This window comes from Euwallacea similis, chromosome 1, assembly GCF_039881205.1.
Source record: "Euwallacea similis isolate ESF13 chromosome 1, ESF131.1, whole genome shotgun sequence".
Classification (NCBI taxonomy): Eukaryota; Metazoa; Arthropoda; class Insecta; order Coleoptera; family Curculionidae; genus Euwallacea; species Euwallacea similis.
In genome coordinates, this window is record NC_089609.1 from 8345868 (window position 1) to 8369626 (window position 23759).

The 23759-nt window shown below is 34.7% G+C and overlaps 3 protein-coding genes across 8 annotated transcripts; 2 read left to right on the forward strand and 1 right to left on the reverse strand.

Annotated features, from left to right (window-relative positions):
- Window positions 1-124: 124 nt before the first annotated feature.
- On the reverse strand, window positions 125-14247 carry LOC136408141 (uncharacterized). 6 transcript variants are annotated; one of them, XM_066388999.1, is made up of 6 exons: window positions 14127-14247; window positions 3459-3620; window positions 1484-1648; window positions 741-1424; window positions 561-678; window positions 125-506 (listed from the first exon to the last, which is right to left on the reverse strand). In XM_066388999.1, the coding sequence occupies exons 1-6, from the start codon at window positions 14139-14141 to the stop codon at window positions 142-144; spliced, it is 1509 nt and encodes a 502-aa protein (XP_066245096.1). In that variant the 5' UTR covers window positions 14142-14247; the 3' UTR covers window positions 125-141. The 6 variants fall into 6 exon arrangements, with proteins under 6 accessions (XP_066245096.1, XP_066245114.1, XP_066245122.1 ...); XM_066389017.1 differs by having other exon boundaries at window positions 3459-3611; window positions 14127-14223; XM_066389025.1 differs by lacking the exon at window positions 14127-14247 and adding an exon at window positions 4571-4721 and having other exon boundaries at window positions 3459-3611.
- Window positions 5027-7656, forward strand: LOC136411521 (kelch-like protein 6). The gene is made up of 6 exons (XM_066394128.1): window positions 5027-5414; window positions 5470-6217; window positions 6532-6727; window positions 6782-6903; window positions 6957-7181; window positions 7246-7656. Exons 1-6 carry the CDS (start codon window positions 5265-5267, stop codon window positions 7596-7598), a joined length of 1794 nt encoding a protein of 597 aa, XP_066250225.1. The 5' UTR covers window positions 5027-5264; the 3' UTR covers window positions 7599-7656.
- LOC136408554 (pro-resilin) lies at window positions 14147-18260 on the forward strand. Its single transcript, XM_066389613.1, has 2 exons — window positions 14147-14277; window positions 17574-18260. The coding sequence occupies exons 1-2, from the start codon at window positions 14260-14262 to the stop codon at window positions 18072-18074; spliced, it is 519 nt and encodes a 172-aa protein (XP_066245710.1). The 5' UTR covers window positions 14147-14259; the 3' UTR covers window positions 18075-18260.
- The last annotated feature ends 5499 nt before the right edge of the window (window positions 18261-23759 follow it).

A 23759-nucleotide genomic window follows, 5' to 3' on the forward strand; every position in this document is an offset into this window, starting at 1 on the left:
TTTTCGACGTTTCACCACCTTTATTAGCAGGCCTTTTTAGTTCAGAGCGGCAACAGCGCGCTTTAACTACGTGACTAATATAACCACACTTTGTGATTAAAGAAAAAAACACAAAACATTTTACAATAATCATTTTACTTTTCATAATGTACAACCTAGCATCGTGTGATCAACACAATAACCCGGCGAATCAACTTTCAATACTGACAACAATAGGCTAGTTTTTCCTATTGTAATTTTAGTTTCTCTTCTGGGTCTCGTTGCTTCACTCATTTCTCTATGGCTCTCCAATTTCTTCCTCGAAATTTTGAAGCTTACCCCTCCTTCGACTATCCGCAGAGTTTTATCAGGTTCTCTTGTGGTTTCCGTATGTTTGAAGGTTTCAAATATATCTTCAGGTCTATAGACAACGCTCCTGGGAGTTCTACAGCGAAAATCGACTTTCCGTCTGGTTTTTATTAGTCTTTTCTTCATGTTTATAATGTCGATTTCTTTTTTTGGAATATCTGATAATTTTAAAAATTTGAATGGAATTTTTAATATAAAATGATAATAAATACCTATTTTTTTAGAATTGGATTTAAAGAATGGAACTATTAGATATCCAAACACGTTCTTGTGACATTTATAAATTGCTGCTTTGTTTAAATTGACCCTACACAAAATACCATATATAGCCTAAAATGATACATATTTTTCAAATATCTGGAGCGATTATTTTTCCTTCCAAAACAACTTACCAAAGCTACTTCAGTCATTCCTGGGTTGTTCTCATGCTCAACCCTGGCTAAAAAATACCCCAGGTAGGGCAAATACAACTTCTTAATTCCTTCAATCCCTAAATAATACACAATATTTAAAAACGGTACTGGCATTTCCTCTGAAGCTCCTGGGATTTTGCTATCTAAATTACTGATGACAAAGTTTCTAAGAGGCGTTCTTAGACACAGTAAAGACAATACATAGCACATGTGTTTTACTATGTCTTCGCTCGCTGTGGTCTTCAACAGTCGATGCAATAGGGACCATACTAGCAAATTTAACTGTTTTGAATAAATGTGCATACTCGTTAAAGGACTGTTTTCCAGTACTTCAAGTAAATGCAAAGCGCGCATTGTTAGCCTGTCATATGTCACATCTTTTGTTAGCAGAAAATAGGCAAAGTGATAGAAGTTATTTGTTATAGGTCCTATTGCAGTGTTTGTGCTTATGTCTCTAAGAGCGATATGCCTGATTTCTTCACTGTCACTTATAATTGCCTCACACATGCCTTCAAAATAATCAGTAAAAGTTTCTCGGTATTCCTTGGTATCATCCTCAGAGTCATTGTCATTGGGAAGCCACCCTTTTTCCAACATTGGTTCTCCCTGTTGGGATATATTAATGTGTTTTTCAGCTATTTCAATAAGGTTAATCTCTTGGTCCTGAATCAAATAAAAATTAAAAAAGATTATCCCAATAAACAACTACTGAAATAACTCACATCTAGATAATGCAGGGTAATTTCTTGCTTATCATTAAAGGGCACCCAGGTGGGTGAAGAAGGGGCCCCATACACTTTGTCAATGTTTAAATCTGAAAACGTTTCATCTACATCTTGAGAACTTATTGTTTCACGCCCTTGCAGTTTACTTTTAAGCAGGCAATCCTATTAATGAAAAATGAAATCAGAGATTAAATATATCCCAAAAAGTGATTACAAAATAATGTAAAACATAGTATATAAAAACATTTAAGAGGACTTTTAAAAACCCTAATGGGGCATTAGGAAACATTGCCTTAATAAAAATTATGGATTATCGGAACATTTACTTTTATTATTTTTTATATTTTATATTATTTTTATATTTTATTATATATATACAGGGTGTTAGTGAAATAAGTTTCGTAAATTTAACCAGTGATTAAGAACATCATTTTGAACAAGAAAGTTCCTTACAACAGGGGTCGAAAACCTAATAGTTTTTTCAAAAAAAAATGTCAAAGTTGGTAACCGAAAAGCTATAATAAGGTTTAAAATTTGAATAAAATGTGGAAAAATGTACTTGACACATTTTGGTTGTTTGACATGTAACAAAAAAACTTAAAATAATTCAACAATAACATTGCTAAAAGCAATTGAAAACTTAATTAATAACTTAAGCAGTAAAAAAAACGTAAGTGGCAACGCCGCACTGAATGTTACCGAGGAAGAGAAGTTTATTTTCGTCAGGGTTGTTTTTTATGGCCCTTATGAGGGTCGCTCACCCACGTTGCGGGTGAAGTGATAAGGCATTGGAATGCGCAGTAAACAGATTGACTTAGTACCTCAATAGTACATGATTTATGTAACCATCTGCATTATGCTGTGGTCATCTGCACTTTATCCCATTTTATGTGACATACGATCCTGGGCAAACATGCCTGGCGCCATGGACATGTGGAGCCCATTAGTGACCATCAAGAAGAGACAAAAGACAAAAACCACCCTTATTTTTCAAATTTGTCATGGACTGTGTCCTTCCATACTTTTAATATTTTAGTATGATTTCGGTCTCGTTGAATGCATCTTCTGTCGGTACACGTAACAGATTATCCGCAAAATTAATTTGGGCGAACTTTAAGTGATTTTATTCCGACTTATTAACAGTACCTACGTGACAATGTATTCTGTACGCGAGTATCATGACATGCTTTTGATCTACGTAGAGGCGTTACAAAATTCTGAAGAAGTTAAGCGCATTTACGGTAATCCTTATCCAGAAAAAAACTTCCAGCTCGACAAACATTTGTGCGAGTTTTCCAAAATCTTCTGGATACAGGGAATGTTGTTTCTTTATATCAAGGACACGAGGTCGACAGAGAGAAGTTGGTTCTGAAGCCGAAAAACAAATTTTAAACCTTGTTCAAAAGAGTTCAGCAAGGAGTACCCGGAGTAGAGCATGCATGGACTCAAATGGTGAACATTTAGAACATTTAATGTACCAAACACAATAATAAATTTGTGTTTTTTAATGTGATGTGAGTGGTGTAAAATGTGTAACGTGTTATGTTAAGCTAATTAAAGATGATAACAATAATTTCAAGGTAAATGGCTTTTCAAAATAATAAAATAAAAATCATACAATTTTTAAATTCCATAAATTTAGTGCATTTTATTAATTATGTACTGTAAAATCTATCAGACCCAAAAAAAAGTGTAAAAAGCAAACCCACTTCATGCGGCTACTTAGGTAGGTGTGAAAATGAAATAAATACGAGGCAACGTTGCCAATTCTCAGAAAATGTTTTTTTAATTTTCCAGGGAAATGGTTGTATTTACGACCCCTGTTGTAAGGAACTTTTTTGTTCAAAATAATGTTCTTAATCACTGGTTAAATTTACGAAAGTTATTTCACTAACACCCTGTATATATATATACTCATATTTTATGAAATACATATATCCTAAATTTTTTTACCTTTGGAAGGGTTACTTACATGAATGACATGTCGCAGCTTGTAATTAACTTCCTCAGTCAACAAATTACATGCCTCCTCACTCAACTGATGGCAAGAATCATTGGTTACCTGATCGAAGCTAGTTTGCTCAGCATAAATCCGAGTGGAATCAGTGCCTATGCCAGCATAATCCTGAAATTCCTAGAAATTTTAGATTGCAAGTATATCTGACCAAGTAACCCAGTGTTAGAATAAGTTAAATTCTAAATGATTGACTACTTTATTTATTTAAATAGCTACTATGTAATGTTCTGTTTAAGGTTCCTAGATAAGGAATTCAATCCTGGGATCCTCGTCCTGAATGTTGATATTGGGATCCCAATCCTGAAAATCTGTACGACAACCAAATGTAAAATCATAGGGCATTTTGTTTTGCTGGCCCCCTGGCAATAATAATATGTTTGCAGCTGGGTGATTCCACTTTGGATAGCAGTGTTGGCGTTACTGAGAAGAGAATTTTTGCATGTAAACGATATTGTTTCATTTTTCATGGTTTTGTATTTTTATGTATCTCATTTGTAAATTATTTATAATAAAAGGTTCTGCTGGACTGAAATCAACCTTTTTATTTAGCAGAATATCAATATGAGTCTTTCAAGATAGTTTAACATATTTAGTTCAATCCCAAAATTTCATCTTTAGAATAAACTTGGTTTCTAAAATTCCAATCCCAAAAATTGGATTCCCTATTGTTAAGGCACATGCACTTGACTTCTAATGTTAATTGTACATATTCTATTTGCATTTCCCAATAAAATGTAAGCATTGGGGAGTTGAAAACTAAACTGTGCAATTAGTTTTCACGTATCTACATTATTGTTGGAAAAAGATAGAACCAAAACCTGCTTAGAAAAAACTTCTATACAAGATGAATGTGTCAATTTTCAATCTACCACCGTGTCTCAAAGACCTTTTAATACTTAAAATCGTACTTTTACACGGGAAACTATAGGCTTCTCATTGGAGGAATTTATACTGGTTTGATTTGAATTTGAATTTTGGTTTCTATTCTGACCCTGTGGTTGACCTCTAACTTTAGACTTTAACTGCTTTTTTGCCTTAGCGCCTGTGAACGAACAAGATGGTCTTACGGGATTCATGTTTATCGAGGAATTTCTCTTTTCAATATACTAATTACTTTCTTATTTCGTGCTTTAGAAAGGAAACTAATGGTGTATGAGGTAGAAAACTCCATAAAATACATTTGATTGACAAACATTATAAACTAAATAATTCTAACCTCTTTTTGAAGAGGCAGTAGGCACTGCTCTATCAGCAGAACAAGTCATAAATTTATACTGACAATGACGCTTTTATGTTCAAGAATCATTAAGTTTAGACTTAAAAGTGCTTTATTATAAGATTTCTGTAAATATAATAAATGTGTAATAATAAAATATAATGGAATGAAAAAAACTTTGATATATTAGTAATAATTTGGAACATAAGAATGCTATTGCACTTCTCACAACGTTGTCATAATTCCGGATAAATGGACTATTACTACTATCTCAAATATGAAAGAAATCACTCACGTGTTTTTTGTTTACATTCACGCTTTGTTTATAGTACAGTGGATAGGCCGAGGGGCTCCCAAAATTTTCAAATTTTTAAATAACAAAAAAACCAAAAAATCATTTTGAATATCTGTTTCCATCATGAAACTACTTCCTTGAATACCTAATTTTTCTTACTTTAAATCAAGTCTGTATTAATTAATTTTTATGATATTCCCATGTTGGACACCCTCATCTCCAACACACTGCACGGTTCATTTAATCTACAATGACCAACCAACGAAAAGACATAGTTCTGGAAATTGAAGGAACTCCTCTGACTTGCAATCGAGAGCTGCTCATTAACAACAGTGATTATTTCTCTGTAATGTTAACTGGCACTTTCAAGGAAAGCTCCTTGGATAGAATTGAAATTAAGGTAATTAGGTTCATTTTTGACTAAAATCACTTCTCAAAACAAAAACAATTTTTAGGGAGTAAAATTAACAGCATTCAACACCATATTACTATTACTGCATGATAGTACTCATATCATAGAAGACCAAGAACTTCATTTAATTCTTGAAGCTGCATGCATGCTACAATTTGAGTCTGTGAAATTAATGTGTGAATCTAAAATACAGCAAGCGTTGAAGACGTCAATTTGTTTGAATATATGGCAAACTGCAGAAATGCTTCAATTAAGCCCTTTATACCTCAAGGCTAAATATATGGCCTTAGGAGACTTTCCCCTTATCTGTGATAGCCACGAAATTTTTTGTTTCACTCTCAAGGAAATTTGCCTTTACTTAGGACACATTTATTTGAATGCCAAAAATGAAATGACTGTCTTCCAAACTGCCATTAACTGGTGGTATGAGAACCAAGAAGATTACACTGAAGAACATAGCACTCAGGTGTTGCTACAGTTACTAAATTGCCTTGACTTCCAAAAACTCAAAGATACTGATATAAGGGATATCCAAAGTTATCCTGATATTGCAGATAATATGGAATTGCAGGCAATTTTGAATTGTGTTATTGATTTGCGCAATAAGGGAATAAATGTGGGGCCAAATTTCTCGGGGGAACAAATCTCATTTGCCATTCATTTGTGCAATTCAAAGGCTCGACAAGTGCCTGAAATGCCCAGTTTGTTGCTTCAAAGGTGTATAGAAAATATGCATACAACTTATTGGCCAAATGGAAAGGAATGGACTGATAAAAGTCTTGTCATGCATGGTAAGTGACAGTAACTTTTTAAAAATATGTCAGTGTTATGTATGCAGACTGAATCATTAGGACCTCAAGATTATACAAAAATCTTAAAATTTAAATTGGGTAGAAAAGGGTACATGAATTTATAATAAACTTTTTGGGTTTGTGCAATACATAAAATGCAAGACATTTTAGATAATATTCTCAAGAGGCAGGTTCTACTGTCATTCTTGGTAAAAATTTATCCTTGGATTTATCAGTGTTAAGGTATTGTAATAGTTGTAGATTTCCTATCAATTTCTTCTTTATTTTGCCCACATCTTGCATTTTCATTACAGATTCTGTAACCAACACCTTCAAAGAATTCTTCCTTATCAGAGGTAACAAAATTCGGGATTTAGTAGGTTTTAAACTGCACTCCTATAAAGAATTTACTTATTTCTTTGGTGGTCAGTTTCTTATAAATGGGTCGCAGTGGAATTTCAATTTGTGGACTTACAATAATTTTAAGGAGAAATGGGAAAGGAAGAACAAGTATTTAAAGATTATATCCTTTAAATTTGGGCTTTATTTATCCATATTTTCCAGGTTACCTCACAAACGCCGGCATTTCGATTCTGTCATGGTGGAGGGTTGCATCTTTATTGTTGGAGGGGTGGCGAATTTCAGAGTTGTTCAAGATACTATGCTCTGGTATGATTGTGAGGCTGGTGAGAGTTTCTGATTGCTTCTCTAAGCCCGTCCTATTCTTTGATTTTTCTAGATAAATGGGCAGATCCTATTCCGTTGCCGCACTCGGAGAGATTTCTTAGATGCTGCTCCTTCTTAGGGCAGCTGTGTCTTGTGTATTTTCGCCAAAAACGTGTTTATTTGTTTGATAAAAATGAGGTAAAGTGGACTACAATTGACATGCAGTTTTACTGTACATTTTTCGAGGAAATGAGGAATTTTGAGGTATTTTCTGTCTCCAATTACCTATACATTAAAGGTAAGATTCTTTCTCCACAATGCATTTTCCGGAGCCTACCTTTAAATAACAAAACCAATTCCAGGCAAATATCTAATTAAAATGAAGTACATCGCACAAGCCTTAATCATAGTAAATCACTCGCAATGCACCGACTTTGAGTACGAAGAAAGTCAGTCTATTTTGTGCAATAATGTGCATTACACTCTGTACACTTGTCGCGACGAACAGTACAATGTGTGCCACACATTGGAGATGATGGATTTGGAATCTGGAAGGATGGAATACTTGTTTCAAAACAAAATTCAAGAGAAAGACGTCGTTGCAGAAGCAGATAAGAAACTCTTTTGCACTTTTCCGTCCACAAGGCTGTTTTCGGTTGGATATTACTGGATGGTAAAGGATAATAACTGTGTTAATGAACCCATTGTTAGATAGTAATATAAAAAATAAACTAAAATAAGAATAAAGACTGTAAAGTGTTGCAGCCTTGGATTTATTAATAGACTAGTTTATTAATGAACTGTTAATTCGTTAGGGAATAAGAAAATACCTATGGAAAAGGAACAAGGCCTGCTGCACCACTAGAGAGTATGTTTTATTTTGATAATTTTACAGTATACGTTAGACATTTACAAATTGTTTTGTTTATATTAATAAAGTGCGTTCTGTGAGACTAAACCTTTCTTCATAAGCCTCTATACCTAACTTTGAAATATTTTTCACATTGACTGTAACTTGCGTTTTCCATCTTTTATTAATATTACTTTCTTATACGCTGCGACAGGTAAAACGTAAGAAAATATAGATTTACATTTGTCCATTTTCACTTCATATACAATGCCACCAGGTTTCCCCTACATTATCTCTATACCAAAATTGATTTTTTTAACCAGCATTATACAGGGTGTTCCAAAAAAGTTGTGTCAAACTTAAGAAGGTTATAAGAGACATTACAGCGAACAATTTTTGCATAGAAACCCCTAGTCAAAAATGAGCTGTTTTGGCTCCAGAGTCATTTTTGTTCAAAAACGTATTGTTAGCTCGTTAATACCAAAAGATCTCGATATTTAATTCAGTATTATTAAAGATTACGAAAAAAAAATTATAATAAAGTTCAAAATGACGACTACAACCTGGTTACAGAAATTTGTTCTTTGAATCATTGAATCGGGCACTCTTTGTAAGATGTGCGGACCTTTTTGTACAAAAAGAGAGGCTGCCGTGACTCTTCCCAACACTTCCTTTTAGGTGGCCGCAGGAGTTTCATGCACTCTTGATGTAATCTCAGAGGAAAAAATCCAACAGGTTTAAATCAGGATTTCGCACTGGCCACCTGATAGGTCCCCTCTTTCAATACATCACCCATAAAAAACGTTAGTTTAGGTGATCTTGCATAGTACGGGCAAAATGTGCAGGTACATCGTCATATTAGAACCACATTCTATCCCGCATACCCATAGGAACATATGCATTGCCCAATAGCTCAGGAAGTACGCCTTGCATAAAATGTAGGTAGATGTTACTAGTTAGCTGAGGTGGAAGCAGGAATTGGCCAATTAAAAAGTTGCGATTACTAGCGGTAGCTATGCTTGAGAGCGTTGAGTAACACAAAATTAAATTTGATTAAACATTACAAACTTGTTGGAAATGGTCAGATAATTTTATGTATCAAATTAAAAATAAAAACAAATAAATCGTTCTATGGGAAAACTCGAAGAGAAATTAAAAATTCCAATGAGCGCCCAAAATGCTCTCGTAACGACTTGACCTCACAGTTCCACTTTACCAAGGCACCGCGACACGTCATAAATGGGCATATGGGAGAAATTTGGCTTTTACCGGTTTACATTTTTTTTTACTGTTTTTATTCTTTTCATTTCGTCAAGACCCAACGATCGATCTTTATAATATGATAAAGGTCCAAAAATGCCGCAACCTTTAAAGTAGCAAGCATGCCGTATCATTTATTTGCAACATTATATGTACTTCCACTAAGGTGGTCTTCAAGTCGCACCCACACATCTCGGTTTCAATCAATATTAATAACTCGTAATACGGCATATTTGAGTTTTTTGTAAACTAAACGTCGATCACGTTTATTACCGATTTGAATAAAATCGGCTGCATTCGCATCGATGCAGTAGAAAGTAAAGTGAATGTTTGATGATTATTAGCACCGCAATGCAAAGGTTAAAAGTCACACGATCTTTGGCTGTGAATTATCATGTTCCTCTCGAGTGGTTCTTATCCGGAACCTCATTGGAAACGGGATATAATGTCGAGTTGGAAAGAATAATTTTTAAAAAATGTCACTACATTCAAATTCAAATTGAGGCCTCACTACAATAACAAATCATTGTGGGATTTAAAAGCGGTTAATGTCCCAATAAATCACTAAGCGTCAGGAATGCTGTTTCTACGTAATTTTTGTTTTAAGTATTTTCAGCCATCTACCTAACTGTACTAACTGTACGGTATTTTTACTTTCCCCTGTCCAGCAAATTTGCTCGATAATTTATAAAATGCCGCTTAACAACACTAAATGGGTGTTGAAAATATTTATTTAAAAGGGGATTAGTATGCAAGTATTTCGCAGTCGGATTCACTAAATCTCCTACCAATGAATACGCGTGAACTCCAATATCTCATCAATAAGTTGCGGTGCTATGAGATATCCACTATACAGGGTGCAACATATTATCATGAAGATTTTTCGGGGGGCGGCAATGCTCTGCAAAATAACAAAAAAATACTAACAGATCCACGGTCAAAAACGCACCATTTTGGCACCAACGTGGCAAAGTTTCACATTTTTTTTCTGATATTTTGCGTTTTTCTTAAGTATACCATGAGTTAACTTTTTGAAACTTCATACATCTATTTTCTTTAAGACTACAAAAAAATGTCAAAATCCTCCGTAGCCATATAGAGTGTGTTATGTTTTTTTGGGTCAAGTACAATTTTATGCTTCGTATCTTTTTTGGGACGCCCTGTATGAATTCCGATACCAAATTAAAATTCCTTCTTCAGTTCTTTAGTTTTTTGGTCTCTTGCAGTATTTCCGTATCTTTCATTGTTTGTATGGAATTTGCAAAAAATATCTATCGATGCAAATTAAGTATGTAAAGGAAGCAAGGAAAAAATCACCCGGCTCAGTTATCAACTTTCTGAAGCAATTCACATTATTTAATTAAATTTCTTAAAATAAAAATAAATCTAAAAAACAAAATTATAAAAATCGTTGAAAATGTCCTTTAAAGAATGTGAAACTTTGTCATCCTGTATATCGAAAATGGCGCGCTTTTGACCATGGGTCTATTGGCATTTTTCCATTATTTTGTAGAGGGCCATCGCTCCCTGAAATATCCCCATGATGATATGTTACACCCTGTATAGTACAGACTGTCCTCGTTCCACTTTTAAATTTTGAAAGTAAACTCCTATTAATGAGACTCTTTATGCGATTAGTGTAGGTACCTTCGATCATGTTTTGTTAATACAAAAAATTACATAAGCTCATTCAAGTTCCACGGGATTAGGTAATGATGTGAAACGGTATTAGCTAGAAGCACATGGGGCATCGTACCCATGTACAATGTGTAACTATTCAAAATCCTATAATTGCCTGAGAATCTTCCTTTGGCTGTTTATTGCATAGCATTGCTACATTGCCTGAAAGTTAATTACCTTATATTGCTTGATCACCAGTACTAGCTATTCCCGCAGAATTCTTCCGGGTAAAAAACGATGGTGATAATTCTAAACGTCTACATAAATTCAACTAATATAGATGTTGCACAATTAATATAAAAGTAACAAATATTTTTGTACATTCACTTTTCGGTTTGAGCATGACTAAGGTCGGTTCTAGTTGCAATATTCACATTTCAAATATTTGGAAAGAAATTCGGATTTCTCAAATGCAAATTTATTTATTTATGTTTGTCCCATCGCACTGCGTAAGTTGGTTACAAGGCCGATTATTTAGAACAATTATCGAGTTAAGAAATGGTTGAAATCTATTAGATGTTTACCGAGACGAAGACAGTTATATCTGTTCATAAGCTGGGATGATTAAAAATTTCGGACCAAAAGAAAAAAACTGACCCATCGGCATCAGGAAAGCAGGCGAAAGTTGGCCGCGACGGCCCACTGCCTAGGACTGCTCACTGTTTCAATTTTGTACATTACTACACCAACAAATTATGCAATTTTGCCCTCTGGATGTTAGAGTAAAGGTATATTTTAGTATGTCTGCGTAATATTAACGTTTCGTCACTTTTCAGTTCGAAGTAATGAGTGTAAAGAATTTTGGGCAATCGTTGATAGAAGAAGCTGATTCTATAAAAGGTAATTTTACAGGTTTAATCCATTTACTAAGAGCGTTGTTCTTTCCCTGGATAAAAGGGCAGTATTTGTTTTCCATTTGTGAAACCCAATTGGTGACATCACATGATAGAGGCATTCCCTATGATATCTCTGTGATAGTTCTCAAACTTTGGTCGTAGGAAGGACGAAAGACCTTTACGTGCATAGGCATAACCATGGAATTTAATGAACTGAGAGAGCAAAAACGTTGAAAAAGTCGCTAAGAGCACAAAACGAGACGTTAAATAATAAAAAGGGAGCTACAAAACAAATGGAAAGTCCTGAATTTTTTTAATTCGGTGAGATGAAGGAGTGGAATGTGCTCATTTTTACCGAATTATTCTTATACACATGAATTTTGATATTGTTAGAAGCAAAAGATACATTTTTATCGAAAGTTTCTTAAGTAAGCCATTAGTGGTGCATATGCTCACGTGGTGGACACCTGAGAATTTGTTTTATGACCATAAACAAGAAAACATTTTATTCAAAATACGCTTCAGGGTGTAAAGATACTTCGTGAAATGAATGTATGACCACACGAGTAACGCCAATGATTAAAAAAAAGCGACACGGTTTCCATGTTACATTTTAAATATAATTAACTCGAAACTTTTTACATTTTAAGAACGATTATTTATGTACAGATGCAAGTGTTTTTGTCACAAGAGCAAAAAGATCCAATTTATAAAAATTCTTAGCTTTATTTCACTGATCTTCTGGATAATATGGTGAATTCAAAATACCAACACCTACACAAACATATTATTATAACCCTTGAAAAAGTAATCGGAAATCAGAATGAAAAAACGAGTTTTTTCGACACTTTACGGATTTTTCTTTATATTTACAGTACGTTGGGATCCATTTAACGCGCGTTGCAATTTTTCACTTCAGTCAACTGGTCATAAAGTATAGAAATAGTAAATAGACGCGTAAGTCACCTCAAATATGTACACATCGTATTGGGAAGCGGACAACAGCTCAAATATATCAAAACAAATAGCCAAGAAAGACGTTTCGCTGTTAACGAGACCGTATACCAAAAGCTGCCGATTTCTCTTCAGTGATGATTTGCATAAGCGTTAGATGTTTTTAAAAGTCCGTTTCATATGGTGCAAAAATGTAATAACTGGAAAATTCATGGGAACAATTTTGAAAATAATGTCGAATCCCCTGAATTATAATGAAACAGCAGCTTTCGATTTTTTTTGAAAAACCACTTCGTAACAACTACCTTACGTAACTCTGATTACGGTCATCATACATCCACCGCCAAGTCGCTATTTTCCGACCAATTTGCCTTCATTACACCAGCGTTGTTAACAGTAATGCAGCACCGATGCACTAATGGCACTATTACATCACGGAGTGCCAGTAATAATGTTATCACAAAGAGCATACGGACTTATAGACAAGCCGTGAAATCTCTTTATTGACAACTACTAACTATGAATACTTATGTGTTAATCCGCTGCAGCTTGAAGTCGTAAATAGCAATACCTGAAACAATGCAAATTGAGCTTAGGTAGCCGAATAAGAGTGACAAAGGAAGATTGATTGCGGAAAGTTCACACGTTGCTTATTGCGAGATTCTGCAAGTTTCACCTGCTGAGAACGAAACGGGTTGCATTAAGTACAAGTTCAAAGAAAGCTGAAATGTGCTGGGTCAAAAGGTGCAAGAGTAACTTGAACTTCATCAAAAAGTAGCCTTACAAATTATTGGCTAATTATTTGCCAATTATATCTGATTGACTCAAAAGTTGATTTGATCAGGTGATGAAATATAAACTCAAGCTAATATCCATATAGAAAACTGACTTGATTCACAGGTATTTATTTTGTTCTCACTTGACATGCACATTCCTCTATTCTTGGCTTAAGAATGAAGTGGAAAAATAGTTTTTGAAATATGAATAAGGTAAACAATTTCAATGGAACCTAAGGCCCACACAGATCTCAAGAAGTGCCTCTCTATTAAATCTCAAAGAACTTCGCAGATGGAAAAAAATTTCCATTGGCAGATGTGAAAATATCTTGAAGCGGTTCGCGTGAACCAAAAGGGTTGGTCTTAGGATATACAAAAATCGTTGACTGATTGATCTGTGCTCATTCGTACGTTTCCACGACTTGGCGTAATTTATCATGTTTCGTCTACATCGACACCAATTCCTTGTTGGTGCGCGTTTACGGACCTTCAAAAAAATCGAAAATCCACAAAAATCATCATCCCTCCATTCAAATCAGGAGCCCCTTGTGGTTGTTAACAGTTTCAGCAATTCATTAAGACTCAACACATGTTTCAAACGCGGCCGCTGTTTTAATTATTTAGTAACAGCTAATAAGGCAATTTAAATCGGAGGCACACAAGACCAGATGACACCACTTTACTCATTACAACATCATTGCAATTCGTTCCACTTGCTCGAAAATCCCAAACATGGCAATATGCGCTTAATTCGTTAATTTTTCTGTACCTTTACGCGTGCCTGGCATTTTAAGCACAAATATGATTTTTTGTTGCCGAAATTTCGGGATTGCCCCTGAATGAGTACGTGAGTCGCCGCAGCATGCATGACACGTGAAAGTACTTACATGAGGTATCATCATCTTCGGCGAAGACGCGTCTGAGATTCCCACCCTCTTGATTCTTTTTCTGTGTGTATAAAACTTCGGCCGGGCCAAACGTCCGCACAGTCGCCACTAGACCCGACATCACTCAGGCATCATGAACTCTTTTGGCGTGGTAAGTGATGATCTTCTGCACCCTTTGGAGGAGGAATTTTCGTGTGACAGTGCTCTAGTGATTTGATAGTGACCGTCTCAGTGCATGCGAGGTTAAAAAGATAAGTGGCACCTGCGAGTTTATCAGTAAATTTTGGGTTTGAGTTAAGTTCATTTAATGGGGAAAGCCACTTTTCTTTTCAACTGTGAGGTATGGTTTGATTTTTGGGATTCGGTGAGTTTCTTCAATGATCTCAAAAATGAAATCATCGAGTGAGTGATTGCTTATCGGTGAAGCTGGTGAGTACAGTCGCGACCACGAAAGGTAATAAAAATCATTTATTAGGATTTTTAAACTCATTTTCAAGATGGTCACGACTGTATTGATGCCAGCGTTGAGCGTGTGTTGCATGATAAAATATCTGGCTTTTTTTGGTATTTTTGTGTTTTTTTTTTCAATTTCACTTCCGTCCAATTTTCGACCAAACTGGCGGCTTACATGAGCCGTGGATTGGAGAAAACTTGTGGATTCGAAGACTGGTAAATGACGCATTGATTGACTGAAATTTTTGCCACAATCTACTTCAAAAATGTCCTAAAAATTGAAATTGAGTACTCATTTTAGCAGTGAAAAATTGAATTTTCCCGGCTATTTGACGCAGTAAAAAATCGATTATTGCATGCTTTGCAATGTGGACTTCTCGTTCGCACCAAAATGTCTAAAACAATTTTGCGCAGAGATATTTAAATTAAATTGACCCAAAAACTCGAAAATAAATCCCTTTGAATACTATACAAAAAATGCCTGCACCAGGTAAAACCTTGAAATTTGATATTCAATTCATACAACCGATTCGTTGTGTAATACTTTATAATCTAATTATTGCTCTTCTATACTTATCATTAATTACGTTTTTTTAAAGCACCAAGGCAATCCATATGCTACTACGCATATTCAACTACGAATTACTTTACAATATATTCGGTTTACTTTGTTATTAATTAATTAGTTTAAATTTTATTATATTTAATAATGAAACAAATCGTATAGGAACTGTATACAAGGTGTTTCTCCTATATGATGCTCCTTAAGTAAAAACAAGAAAAAAAATGTTTGGACTTTAATTCTGAACTCCAAAAGGACACGAGTCACAAAAAAATATCAAAGGACAAAAAAGTTGAGTTTTTAGTTTCTCTGTTGAAATAATTATGAAAATATAAATTGAAATAATAATGTTGAAATCATTTTTGTGTGAATTCCGACATATCAACCTCACAAACACGCCCCTGAAATTTCTGATTGAATCTTGATACATTGAGAAGACACACATATTGTTATTAAACGGCAAAAATTCTAATTAAATTAGTCTCACCATTTTTTGAAAATTAATGGAAAACTGATTTTTCTTTTAAACTTCGATACCCTCTTTTTGACTTGACTCAATGGACATTCCCTTAAATTTGTGCCGTACATCCAAAAAACATTCTATATATGAATGTTCAACGTTTTCTTACCAAAAGTAAGGACTTTTTCAGATTTGCGCCAGTGTGCTTTTTTCGAAAAATACGGGCAGGGTTAATTTAACTAATTCTGCCTGTGGGAAACACCGACTGAGAGTAAACAGATTTGAATCTATGGATTCCATGGAAATGTTGGAACAAGAACTGAAAAAATGATTTATAGATGAAATATTTTTTTATTTATTAGAAGATTAAAATGTCGCATTTACCTTTTTGAACTGCTTCGCATGTAATTTACTTCTGTTTTAGATAGAAGAAGGAATATTAAAATTACGAAAAATCTCAATATATGGAAAACTTATCTTTAAATCTTAATTAATAACCATCATCTCTTTTTTTCTCACGGGTGAAATCTTTTTAAGACACCCGGGATGGTCTTCTAGCGACCGGATAGTGGGGATTTACCCCGGCCACTCTCAACAAGAGTCGCCCCGGGCACTTACCCACTAAAACACTTCAGATTTCTTTTTTTACCAACCAGGAATGGTCGCAAAGCAATAACTATCCCCTAAACCTAGTGGACAGACCAAATTGAAAACCATTTCTAATACATAAATAGCATGATGAGTGCAGCGTAGATGAGTGCTCTCGTTACAAATCTTCCTCTCATAAATAAGCAGCTTTCTGGAAGTGTTGCAAGTGCCAATTTCGACACCTTTACCACGTACTTTTTACTATAATTGACACCTTAAACTCGAGTGAAACCCCGATAATCACTCTTTTTTAACTTGTTCAAATAGTAATTCTAACTGCTGTTGCTGTATTTTTTATTTATTGTTTGCAATCATTATTTCATTGTTTAACTCATGATTAATTTAGCGCAATTAAATGCGAATAGTGCATACCATAAGGTGCCAGTTTTCACTCTCAAGTAGTTAGTCAACCTTTTCTGACTTTGTACTCCGAGTTCAAGCTTTCTCGCCTTTTATAGTGTTAAACAAATGTGATGTGTCCAGTCTTAGACGCAACAAGGTTTGCTATTGTGCAACGGATAAATAATTGTTGTTCCTATTTCTGATCTTAGATTAGAATTTGTGGTCTTTGACGTCCATGATAGGAGTCATCAGTAACAAGTAACCACATGAATTAAGGTCCAGTTCTTTGGCTTGATCATATCGGATATAATTGCAACTTCATTATTCCTCCTTAATCTAGATTAAGATAAGAGGCATTAAACTCGTAACTTTGCTGTATTGTAAGCCTTTAAATTGGCTTTTGTATTCGGATTAAGAGGTATTTTGTGTATCATGTGGTATCACCGTTAACACGGCTTTTTTCTGTAATTTTTGCCTGAAAATCTCTAAAAAGAGGATGGAATAAGCCAAAAAGAAACTACAGTAAATCTTGGCTTCAAGCTAACCCAATTTCACTCGTCACTTGTGAGAGCCTAAATTACATGATTCAAACCGAGACATAGAATCGAGACCATCACTGCGCATTTAATGATAAAACACCAGTCTTCGCATCTAAAATTATTTCCTTGTTGATGTCATGACGGGAAAGTTGGGCAATTCCGTTTTAGAAAGTCCTGTATCTTCATCCTGTTCCTATAATAACCGTTTTATCTCCACCGCCGTATGCTAAAAGGCATAATGATTCACTCCTCTCTTGTATGGTATTCATTGTTTAAATTTTTAATTAACTCTCGTTCCGGTATTTTAATGGCTAGAATCATTGACATGTGTATGCTAATGCTGCGTATAATTTCACTTTTATAGGCTCCGGGTCATCTGAACCAATCCCAGTCGCCTTTATAGCTTTCATTCTTCAAATTACTAAATTGATATTATTTTTCAGGTATTCGCCTTTGCTTTGGCCGCAGTGGCCATAGCTGAACCACCATCCGGATACAGCTACAGTAGGCCGAGCGGCGGCGGTGGCGGTTTTGGAGGCCACGTTGGGGGTCTCTCGGGAGGTGGTGGCGGTTACACAGCCGTGTCTTCCGGCTACCAAACCTCCGAAGGAGCCTCTGTGGATGGAGCCCTTCTGGAACAAGTCCGCCAAATTCTCCTTAAAGAAGAACAGAACTCCGCTTCGTCTTCGAGTGGTGGTGGAATCAGCGGCTCCTACGGTGCCCCATCCCCCCAATACGGCGTTCCATCTCCGCAATACGGAGTGCCCAGCTACCAAACCAGGGTCGTAGGAATCGATCTTGAAGGCATTAAGCAAGCCATCCAAGTAGCTCAATACGAGCAGGTATCTCAATCCCAAGGATTCGGAGGATACCCAAGTGGGCCCAGCTCCAGCTACGGCGCTCCCGCTAGAGCACCATCTGGGTCCTACGGAGCTCCCTACTAAGTTGCCGGAGCTACAAAGAACTGATTAAGTGTACTCAACATCGCAAATACCATCTCAACACGGGTCATGATGCATCTCAACGACTGTCAGCCACAACATCTACAACATCGAGTGATCGTAACATCATCAAGTTTTGTTTTATGTAAATTTTTATGTTTTTTAAAAAAATATATTTGTCACCGTAAATTTGTGGGGTGGTTTTTATTGTTACCGCAAGGAAGACCATGATACAATAAAAATTTACATTTGGAAAGTTTAATGAGGCCTTCAATTGGATTATATCTGCATTCACTTTACCAAAAATTTAAAAAATCATATAAATGAAATTTTATAAATTTTTTAATGAATGCTCTTAACTGTTTCTGATATACTGCCAAGTTCATTGTGTACTGTTTGTTAAAAATCCAAAATCTTTTCGTATGTCTTAAACAAAATTAAATTTTAACACTGTTCTGAAAATCATTACCTGCCAGGAAGCTGGGGGAGGGCATTTGCTCGACTTGTTCTGTAAACGATATTGAATTGTTTGGACTGTGGCAGTAAATTTCGAGAGACCCTGTGGCATTGAGCACAGGGAGTTCGGTTGGAGTCGCCCCTAGCCGTTCACCAATGGCTTCTAGGGGTGCAATGGACCCTTGATCAGGCGGAGATGTAGTGGAGTAGCCCCTTCCAGAGAATCTACGACCGAAGTGCTCAAACTCTTCTTACGGAATCGAGATGGCAGGAAATTCCATTATTTTTTTAAAGTGAGGGAAGTTTCAAGTGCACTAGGCCTGAAACCACTTTACCTTACCCCTTTATCCGTAAATGCAAAATATTTAAGAAATGAGGAACTTTGAAACTTCTTGAACAACACTTCTTAATATCTGGCTTTTCAAAGTCAAAAGCATCGTTAAAAAAAAACAAATCAAATAACAACAATAGATTTTACGATTATGAGAAATGACTATTTTCGTCGAAGTACGAACCATGAACCTTTTACATTCGAGAAGAACCATATAATACTTTAATTTATTGAAGCTCTAAAATTAGCATTAAAATTTATTAAAAAAGCTTCAATTGACTTCAATGGATTGTGACGTTTTAGGTAGATATCAAAAAGTTCCATTTTTCTGACAGTTTGGTGGATTGAAATCCATTACGGATTACCTGATTTTAGCGTTGTTAAGCCCTTACCTGCAGGGGATGAAACGTCGCAAGTTGATATTTTGAAACTCAGAGGTTCGTTATGTAAAATTTCATATTCTAATTACTATCCCATTTATCTCTAATTTCGTCTAATTTTTAAGGTAAGCTCTTGTTTCTAAATGAATACTACAAAATGGCAAGGCAATCTCTGCCTCACTCATTATCTTCTGATATGGGTGGTTATGAAACCATTATAAAAATCCGAATCGATACCTCAAACACCATCTGTAATCAAAAAACGATTATGCCGTTCACAATCGTAAATTATGCTATTCGTAGGCCTCCGCTAATCAGACACGATTCTGAGATACTAATGTTATTAGTTAACAGTCCACTTGCTAATCCTAACGCAATTCTACATAATTCAACACTCAGGTGCGTAATTAGTAAAACTTTGAATTATTACAACACAATGATGAGATTGCAAATAGAAAGCTCATCTTTATGGTGCATCAGTATTGAATGTGTTAATCATTAACAAATCAATCACAAATGAAAAGGAAAACAAATGTACATTATGTTCAGCTACAGCAATATTAACAGGATTGACACTCTCTTTAGAAACAGAACCACTTCTGGAATTAATGAAATTCTCTTTTTCACCGAGCAAATAATCGTCAAATGTCTGGCGTTCTGAGGCATCTCATAAACCAGTCAAAATCTCAAAAATCTTCTTAGAAAACGTACCTCTTCCATCACAAAGGGAGTTAAAATGGTAATTCACTATGATCCAATAGTGATTATTGCTTCGTACATTATCTTGGCTTCCTATGTAACAAATTCATAGGAAGGTTTTAGCAGTGAAGAATATGATGGAAATCACTGACCTGTTTTCAGAATGTGGCCTTCAAATGAGTTGCATGAAGAGCATGGATGTTTCCAAGAAGTTCCAAGAGAGAGCCATTCTTCACCATCTCACGACAAATTGGTTTTTGGATTAACGATAGAATTTTTCAGGTCATCATAAGATAATCATTTGCGTCACTAAAACTAATGATAGTTGCAATAGTTTTAAGTAGCCACGACAGATCTGCAATGCTCTTTGAAGCACCCGATGATTTCCAATTCACATATTTTTTTATTGTTTCTCTTTGGTACTGATGACACATTTTTTTCCATTAATAACCACACCTGTGTGGACCTTCCAGGGTATTGCAGTAACCGTCTCCCCAAATGGAAAGCAATTACGACCAATTTACCTGCTTCATTTGAAGTTTAAATAGCGGTTTGCAATAATGGAAGTATTGTTTATATACTTTTTACGGTGTCGTCATCGCGGTCTTTGAATACTCACCGGCAATTTAGCCGATTTCTATTTTATCGGTCAGAAAATTGCATGAATACGAGAAGAGAAAGGATTACCCGATGTGGGTCAACACGATCTCAAGAAGATGATGCTTCCGGACCTGAATCTGTACGTTTCTTCAGTTACTTGGAATTTATTGGGAAGTTGGACCACTTTCACAACCGAGGCTTTAATGACATCGACGTAATTCGTCTACAGATGGACGATGTCGTTATGTGATTGCTTTTTTGCTTCCAAGGGTCTTTTTCATGTTTTACGTCGGTATCTTGCCTGGCCATCAAGATTTTCTGCTGGAGGTTTATTGCGCAATGAAATCTTTGATTTCATGTAATATATTAACACGCTTGAACTTCTTTGCATGAATCAAGAGAATATTTCTTGTAAAATGTATGATGTATCTCTTTCTTAAGGTAAGCGATAATTATTACCTTAGAAGATTCAATTCCATTTACTTCAAAAAAAACTGTGAAACTGCTAAGAAAAATTAACCTGGTGAAAATTCGACTAGATAAGAAAATTACTGAGGTCATTTGGGGTCAACAGATTAAAATCAAGACAGAATAGACGGAAAAAATTTACCCATTTTTAGATACGTTTCCAAAATGTGCGTTCAAAATCCATTTACTTTATATGTTGACATTAATTCACTCTTCAAAAGCAAATTTAATTGTTTGCTGAGCTCCTTCAATTATTTCCTTTAATTTGTAGCAATTTATGCTCAATTTCATTATCTACTTGTCTGTAATAATCAATTACAATCGATGGAATAACCGCAAGAAGAAAGGGAAACGATGCATCAGCAAGTTTATTTATGAACATTAACAAGGCATTTGACAGCATCTGGCACAGTAGTCTATTATGCAAATTTCAAATGCTAAAATACCTGCTTCATATTATCAGAAATCTACTGGAAAAGAGACAACTAGAAGTACGAATTTACCACATTCTTTCTTTCTTTTTTTTTCCTGAACAGAGGCTCCCTCTGGGTTCGATCTTTCCTTTATAATGGATATTCCCATGATATATACAGGGTGTTTCATTTAAAGTGATATAAGCGATTATTTCAGAAACCAAATTTAAAATTTTAAAAAAATCCAATCAAAAATTGCTTGTTATAAAAGAGGACGTCCAATGCACATAAGAAAATGTGTACTCAAGGTCATTTAAAGAACATTTTCAGGCTAACTTTGTTTTTTTTTAACCAAACACCCATTTTTTGGTAGATTTACAAAGAGCTTAAAAAATTAAGTATTTTTCGCAGGAAAAGTTTTTTTCTAAAATATCTCGTTTGCCAGATATCAGCAAAAATTGAAGTGGCACATTTCAAATAATACATGACTTAAATTATGGAAAAACTTAATTAATGGAAAATAAAAATTTACAGATTCTAAAAATTAACCCAAAATCATAGTAAAAATTATTTTAAAACATTTATCAGTTGAACAAATGCTCAAAATATTGACCTTTCGTATCGAAGCAACGATACAAAAAAAAAATTACAAATACTTTCTAGTCAAAAACAAAGTTTTTTTTATTCGACTTATAACTGTTTAGAAATAATTTTTACTATAATTTTGAGTTAATTTTTAGAATCTGTCAATTTTTATTTTCCACTAATAGTTTTTTTGCGTAATTTAAGTCATATTTTAAATGTGCCATTTCAATTTTTGTTGATATTTGGAAAACGAGAAGTTAAAAAAAACTTTTCCAGCAAAAAATCTTTCATTTTTTCAGCTCTTTGCAAATTTATTAAAAAAAATTGGTGTTCCATTTAAGGAAACAAAGTTAGTCTTAAAATGTCCTTTAAATAATCTTGAGTAAAAATTTGCTTATGTGCGTTGGACGTCCCCTTTTATAACAAACAATGGTTATTTGGAACTTTTTTAAATTTCAAATTTGATTTCGGAAATAATCGGTTGTGTCACATTAAATGAAACACCCTGTACACATTTCAAAACATTGAGGATACTGTATTTATTGTACGTGGCAAAACGACTGAGAAAATGGTAGAAAGACTTCTAACACTAACGGACAACACTATGACATGGTTGCATAAATGGAGACTAATCCCAAATGCGATCAAGAAACTAATTTCTTCTCTACTAGTCACCAAATTAAGGAAAAATTATCGATATTAATAGAAGAGGGTTTCACAATTAAACTAAAAACGATATATATCAATTGAAAGTTACAATCGACAAATAACTGAAATTTTGAGAAAATGAACTCAATAAGCTAATAAATTGCACTAAGACTGGTTACGCAGATAAGGCACCTCAACAACCAACTATACAATCCACTCAACCAGTTACTAAACGAATATGACACAACAAAAATAATTCAAAAGATTGGAAAGATAATCGTCAGAAGTGAACCATTTTGAATCTTCTACATTATAAGACACAAGACTCTCTCTTCCTTTTCTCTTGAACTTCTCGATTGGAGTATTTCCAAATGTTTTTTTTTATTTGTCTTTAATAAATGATTATTTATGTGTAGATGTAAGTATTTTTATCAAAAGGGCAGAAAGACCAAATTTCTAAAAATTTTTAACTTTACTTCACTGATCTTCTGGATAATATGGTGAATTTTATTGGATCTAATGATGATGATATTTGATGATTTATTAACGTTACATTAATAACTATTGTAGTGATTAATGTAAATATAAAATTGTGGTCTGCTTATGTCTCTAAATCATAGCAAATATATTTTATCATCATAACAATCATATATAAATATAATTAGTAATGTAGTAACAAATTATTATAAGTTTTCCTTAAAAATTTTAATGACCGCAAAGCTCTTAAAACTCCGCAATCACAGTAAGATATGGCAGCAGAGCAACGTTCTTTTGTTTTGAGTGCCGTCACTTAGACAGTATCTCCTATGTTGCCAGAGTCCCCAAAATTGCCCATAGGTTCAGAAACTATTGGATCTTTGTTATTTTATAAGTACTGTAACATTATTGATAACATCTAATCTCATATACCAAAATTTAGTTTAACTGATACAAAGTCAATAGATTAATTTGAATCAAACTCTCCACGTCAATACATCCATTTTGGAATTAATGAATTATAAACCAATCGCGCGGCAGCCCAAATGGAGTGAGCTATCACCGTTGCATATCACTGAAACCGAAAAAAAACTAATCAACAATAAAATTTCCAGCGCGGGTCTAGCCAGCG